General features: G+C 49.6%; 1 protein-coding gene across 1 annotated transcript; it reads left to right on the plus strand.

The window, feature by feature from the left end:
* Positions 1–3767: 3767 nt before the first annotated feature.
* LOC136500847 (pyruvate decarboxylase 2-like) lies at positions 3768–6707 on the plus strand. The gene is made up of 6 exons (XM_066496306.1): positions 3768–4413; positions 4534–4697; positions 5083–5733; positions 5821–5938; positions 6038–6226; positions 6333–6707. The coding sequence occupies exons 1-6, from the start codon at positions 3877–3879 to the stop codon at positions 6498–6500; spliced, it is 1827 nt and encodes a 608-aa protein (XP_066352403.1). The 5' UTR covers positions 3768–3876; the 3' UTR covers positions 6501–6707.
* The last annotated feature ends 271 nt before the right edge of the window (positions 6708–6978 follow it).

The following is a 6978-nucleotide window of genomic DNA, read 5'->3' on the forward strand; positions in this document are numbered from 1 at the left end:
CGATCTCCCAGACTGGACGTAGGGCTCGAATTGCCCGAACCAGTATAAACCTTGTGTCTCTTTGCATCACCATCTAAAATCAGAAACACGCAGGATAAATTCACTAGTTGGTTGAGGACCCCCCGGTCCGAAACACCGACACCTCTATTATTATTAGAGTTATATATATGCATGGACACTTACCCAACAACCATGTGTTTTATGTAGTTTCAACACATGATTTTTTTACATCATAGAATTAAGATCCAACAGCCTCCAGGCTTCTTCTACCTCCAATCTTCTTCTACCTTCAGACAATCACAAATCACAAGATCACAGATCCACAGATAAAAAAACATTTTTTTATGGAAGGACAAATCATAAATCGCAGAGAAGAAGATACGGGAGGTGGGTCAGGTCGCCAGCGCCAGTCGCGGCCTCTGCGCGCCGGTGCTGTTGTCGTTCTGGGATTGGCCGACCATGCTCGTTATCTAGCGCTGATTGGCTCCAGTTGTTTGGTCCCACCTGCAGTGAGTGCAGCCGGTCCTAGCTTCCTCCGTGACGGCCGGGCGCGGGCGCGGGGTGCACTGGAGTGCGGCGCGATGGTACTTCAATCCTTCCATCCCAGAAGCACGGTAGTTCTATGACAGGGGCGAGCTCGTCAGAGCCAGTGGAAAAAGTGAGAGAAAAAATTCATGTGTTTTTTTTCTCTAAAACACATATGTGTTGTATAATATTTCTGTACAACTACGCTCTTTAACGACTCCAGGAATCCTAACTTTTTTTTTCCTTCCATTTTTTCTTTTTATTTTTTCCTTTGCTTTTCTTCTCCCGAATCCCGATTCCCCTCCTCTGCGCGCGCACAGCCAAGCGCGCGTACCTTCCTAGTGTAGTTGATCCGGCATATGATTCCGCATCGGTGCGTGCGTGCATGTAGCACACGTAGATTTTTCTTTGGTGTGTGTGCCCAAACGACTGCATGCATCCGCGGAATTGACCTGCGTGACATGGCTGGCTGACGAGCCGATGCAGCTGTGCCGCAGTGATCGACTCCCCGTGTAACCGAGATCTAGAACTGGCAATCTGTGGTCGCCTGGTCGGTCGAAACTGGCCGGAAACGAAATCGGAACACCGTGCACTTTATATTTTGTATGTACATATTCCTAGCATACAACAAATCAACAACAATAATAATAATATATATATACATGCATGAAGGCATGAAGCCGTACGGAGTGAGAGCGGTTTACGACCGATGAGCGTATCCTAGCCCCCTGGGTTTGACTCGCCCGAGTAGCACGGCGATTCGAGCTGCGAGAGGGGGCCGGCCGCCGGGCCACGTACACGAGTTGGCCCACAGACACGGCCAGCACCAGGCCCAGTAGCATACATGCATGTCGGCTGTTGGGGGGCGTCATGCGTTTGAGAAACTCGTCTACGATTTGGCTTTAACAAACGAATACGGAGTACACACGCTTCTGTGGGTATCAGACGATGTTTATCTATGCCTGAACTTAAGCCAGCTGATGATCGAAGACAACTAATCGTTTTCTGTACTGGGTTTACCGTAAAGCTTCTGCTCAGCTCATTAACATGACGAAACCGATCGAGCACCGGATCGGATCTCACATTTTAGTATACACAAGTATATTCTCTCACACGGCTGGCTACCCTACGTAAGAAGCAGGAATGTCTTCCCCATGGATGTCAAAGGTTGGATGATTGGCTGAATTTGGTCTCCTTTAGTTGTGCCCATCAATTTGAATGGGAATAAGGATAGGTTTATGTGGCGGTTGAGGAAAAATGGTGATTTTTTTACTCAATCTTATATAGGGAGATCATGAAGAAAGAGACGTTTGGAGGGAAATAGATTTGCTCTAGAAGACAAAGCTCTCATTGAAAATAAAGATTTTCCTCTGGTATTTAAAAGAGGGGTCACACTTACAAAATAATAACTTGTTAAAAAGGGGTGGAAAGAGGACGCTAGCTGTAGCTTGTGTGGTTTAAAGGAAACAGTGAAACATCTCTTTTTTGAGTGTCCTATGGCGAGATTCTTGTGAAATGCATTTTTCATCACTTTTAATCTTCAACCACCCAAAAATAATATTCACACGTTTGGCTCGTGGCTTAGAAATTTTAGTCCAAGTTTCAGAAGCCAGATAATTGTGGTTTTGGTGGCGAGGCGTTGGGTTTTGTCGTTGAATAGAAATGATACAATATTTGATGAGAAAAGTTCTAACTCCTTGCAAGTAATTTTCAATAGAACTTACTGGATCAGACGATGGTCCCAGTTATCTAAAGAGGAGGAGAGAATGGTGATAAAGAATGGACACATGCGTTTGGAGGTTATGCTGATAGAGGTGTTTGGAAGAGCGGATTAGAAGCAACAGAGAAGTTGGGAGATCTCATTGTCGTCGTTTCTTTATGTTATGTTTTATGTTGACTTTGTTGTGTGTGTGTTGGTCGTCTGGACCTTCTTCTGTACTAATCGGGTACCCATTCACCGGTGAATGTGGGTGGCCGAAATACTTTCATTCCTTAATTGAAAAAAGACTTTTGCTATTTATCCGTTGACAAATTTTTATGGTACCAAATCTATCAGATTTCTACACGTTTGATTGTGATTTATGCTACAACTGTCTACTAGATTGTATTTATAAAAATCTAACAAATTTGACAACATAAAATCTATCAACAGATAACTAGACACTCACTTGACAAAAAAAGGGACAGATCATGTTTTTCAACAATAAAAAAAAGAGCTCTCTGACGGGTGACGGCATCTGGAGCAACAATTAGCATTGGACTCTTAATTTCCTTTGATTCTAATAATTGGAATCACTCGCAAAGCCGAAGGGAGCCATCAGCCCTCGTGTGGGTCGTGACGACGCCAGCAACAATTAATAGTCGTTTCTTGCGGACGGCTAGCTGCGAGCCTTTTTTTTTTTAAAAGGAGAAATCTGCGGAAAATGATTGTACGTGGCAGGTGACGCTTCTTCCAGTCCAGTTCCAGACGAATGACGAAACCAATGGGGGGCTTTGCCCTGCATACCGCGCGACGTTGTTTCGCGCTCGCTGCTGCTTTCTCTGCACCGGTTTCATCATTCACGCTTGCGCTGTTCCCATTCCGCCACTCGAGTGGTCGAGTCCGATCCCCAAGGAGGGGGAGCGCACGCCATACGTGAACTCGCAGAATCGGTGGCCCGGTGGGCCTGGTCTTTAGTACGGCCGCTCAACCGCAGCCCATGGGACGGCCGTTTCGGCGTAAAAACGGGGATGAACCATCAGCCGTAACTGCTGGATCGTGATCTTGATTACCACGTGTTAAGGCCGCAAGAGAAATGTCGTGATCCAGACTTCTGTAGAGCTTCCGGTCGTTCAGCAACAAAGCACTGCAGCACGATGAACAAACGGTGCGACGCGACACGTGTCCCATAGGACTCACATGTGGCATGTGAGCCAGAGCCAGAGCCAGAGCCAGCCAGGTCTGCCCAGTGCCCAGTTGCATCGCTGAGCGTCAGCGCCGCGCGGCTGCTGCTGGAAAGGAGTCAAACCTGAGTCCACCTTGCGCACCAAACAAACACCCAAAACCGCGACGTGCGCCCCAAACCAAAACCACCGCCACCGCCACCGCACACCCCTTTCCCTGTTTATTACGAGCAGCCCCTGGTTTTCGCCCAGCTTTTACGCGAAACGGCCCCGTGATTACACGAAAATCCCGTGCACGCCCCTCTGCGCCACCTCGGTATAAAACGACAGGTGGTGCCTCCGCCGCCAACCCACAGAACCAAACCGCATGATATTCTCGCCCACCACTGTCCCTGCTCTGTTGCAACTCCACTCGGCCGCCCCTACCACCCACCTTGATCCTCTGATCCGTTGGTGCTCGATCGGTCCATGGACACCCAAATCGGATCCGTGAACGGATCGGCGGCGGCGGCGTCGAACCTCACGGTGGGCTGCCCGGCGTCGGCGCCGGGGTGCCCGATGGCGTCCACGCCGGCGCAGCCCGCGGCGACCCTGTCGGCGGGGGAGGCGTCGCTGGGGCGCCACCTCGCGCGCCGCCTCGTGCAGGTCGGCGTCAACGACGTCTTCGCGGTCCCCGGAGACTTCAACCTCACGCTGCTCGACCACCTGATCGCCGAGCCCGGGCTGCGCCTCGTCGGCTGCTGCAACGAGCTCAACGCCGGGTACGCGGCCGACGGGTACGCGCGCGCGCGCGGTGTCGGGGCCTGCGCCGTCACCTTCACCGTCGGGGGCCTCAGCGTGCTCAACGCCATCGCAGGCGCCTACAGCGAGAACCTGCCCGTCATCTGCATCGCCGGCGGGCCCAACTCCAACGACTACGGGACCAACCGCATCCTCCACCACACCATCGGCCTCCCCGACTTCTCGCAGGAGCTGCGCTGCTTCCAGACCGTCACCTGCCACCAGGTGAGTCCGTGCGTGCCATCTGGTTTTTGCTGGGCTTTTGCTTGTGATTTTGGGTGGGTTTGATTGAGTGCCCGTTTCATCTGGTTGGTTAATGGCTTGTTTGCTTGTTCGTGGATTCAGGCGGTGGTGACCAATCTGGACGACGCGCACGAGCAGATCGACACGGCCATTGCCACGGCACTGAAAGAGAGCAAACCGGTGTACCTCAGCATCAGCTGCAACCTCCCCGGGTTGCCTCACCCTACCTTTAGCCGCGACCCCGTGCCCTTCTTCCTTGCCCCCAGGTACCACCTGTTCTGTACTCAGATTCATGGGCTGTTTTTTATGCAACATTGATAGTGGCTTTGCTTGGACCATGAAACTTATCCACCAAAAAACTCTTCAGATTTGCAATGTTATATATATATATTTATCCCACTGCTGTCACGTTCTAATTGAATAGGTAGCACCGAGACAATGCAATATAATTATACATGAAGTCAACTGATGAAATCTAAATCTTCATACTAGATGAACAATCATCTTATGTGATATTGCAGTGTCATATGATTTCTTTTCAAGTCATTTAACGAGTGTCAAGTCTGTAAACTTGTAATATGGCACTGCAAATGTGGGAAACTTGATGCTATCAGAAACCATGTTATTAATAATTCTGTTGTAATACTGCAGGATGAGCAACAAGATGGGGCTAGAGGCTGCAGTGGAGGCAACTGTTGAATTCCTGAACAAGGCGGTGAAGCCAGTGCTTGTCGGTGGCCCCAAACTGCGTGTGGCAAAGGCAGGAAAGGCATTTGTCGATCTGGTAGATGCCAGTGGCTATGCCTATGCAGTGATGCCATCGGCCAAGGGCCTTGTGCCAGAGACGCACCCTCACTTCATCGGCACCTACTGGGGCGCCGTCAGCACTGCCTTCTGTGCTGAGATTGTTGAGTCCGCAGATGCCTACCTCTTTGCTGGCCCCATTTTCAATGACTACAGCTCTGTTGGCTACTCATTCCTCCTCAAGAAGGACAAGGCCATCATCGTCCAGCCTGAGCGTGTGATAGTTGGGAATGGGCCAGCATTCGGATGTGTGATGATGAAGGAGTACTTGTCTGAATTGACTAAGAGGGTTAAGAAGAACACCACTGCCTATGAGAACTACAAGAGAATCTTTGTACCTGAGGGCCAGCCGCTGGAAAGCGAGCCGAATGAGCCACTGCGAGTCAATGTGCTCTTCAAGCACATCCAGAAGATGTTGACCGGTGATAGTGCCGTGATCGCTGAGACCGGTGACTCCTGGTTCAACTGCCAGAAGCTTAAGCTGCCAGAAGGCTGTGGGTGAGCATTCTGATGGTACTCTGTTCTGTTTGTTTCTCTTGAACTGTTCTGTGCTTTGTTCTCATGAGAACTGTTTGCATGCTGCAGATATGAATTCCAAATGCAGTATGGTTCAATTGGATGGTCAGTGGGTGCATTGCTTGGCTATGCTCAGGGTGCGAACCAAAAGCGTGTGATTGCCTGCATTGGTGATGGGAGCTTCCAGGTGAGGTTTCATTGCATGATCAAACTATATTTTACTCTCTGCTGCAATTTGTTGGATGATGGCTCGATTCTGATGTGATCCTGGGGCAACCTTATGCAGGTTACAGCACAGGATGTGTCAACTATGCTGCGATGTGAGCAGAACAGCATAATCTTCCTGATCAACAATGGTGGGTACACTATTGAGGTGGAAATCCATGACGGACCATACAACGTCATCAAGAACTGGAACTACACTGGCTTTGTGGATGCCATCCACAATGGAGAGGGCAAGTGCTGGACCTCCAAGGTAAACTGTTTGCTCTTTGGCTAATGCTTACCGGAAACATTTGAACTAGCAGATGCTGTTCAGCTGAAGAACTGGTACTGATGGATTGCAATGATAACATGTGCAGGTGAATTGCGAGGAGGAGCTGACGGCAGCTATTGAGACGGCGCTAGGGGAGAAGGACTGCCTGTGCTTCATCGAGGTGATCGCGCACAAGGACGACACCAGCAAAGAGCTGCTGGAATGGGGTTCCAGGGTTTCTGCTGCCAACTCCCGGCCACCGAATCCTCAGTAGAACAGTCTTGCAAGCTCCAAGCCTCAGAATGTAGTGATGGTAGCACGGTTGGGGCTCAATCTAATAACGTGAACGCATTGCCATTTCTGTTAAGTCGGTTCTTTTTCTAGTGTTTCTGTGGTCCTGTATCTATTTGTGACGTGTTCCCTGTTTCTCCCATGTGAATTCCACAAGAATTATGAGAATTTTCAGGTTGGTGGTCGCCAATTTGTGTTGTGACTATTTGTGCTGCTGTGCTACCAGTGTGATTTTAGTGATCAGGTGAACATCGCCAGTTAGGGCTAATCATGTGATCAGCATCCCAATTCTCGTTAGGAAGAGACGAATGGACGACATGTAGTGGTTGATGTTTCTCTCTTTGTCCATCGTCGGCTGGTTGAAGAATATAGACGAATAGACGATATGTCGTGGTAGTTTGGTAGATGTATCTCTTCGATCTTTGTCCATTGTCGGCTGGCTGAAGAATATAGAAGTGGAG

Source organism: Miscanthus floridulus, chromosome 1, assembly GCF_019320115.1.
Source record: "Miscanthus floridulus cultivar M001 chromosome 1, ASM1932011v1, whole genome shotgun sequence".
Taxonomy (NCBI): Eukaryota; Viridiplantae; Streptophyta; class Magnoliopsida; order Poales; family Poaceae; genus Miscanthus; species Miscanthus floridulus.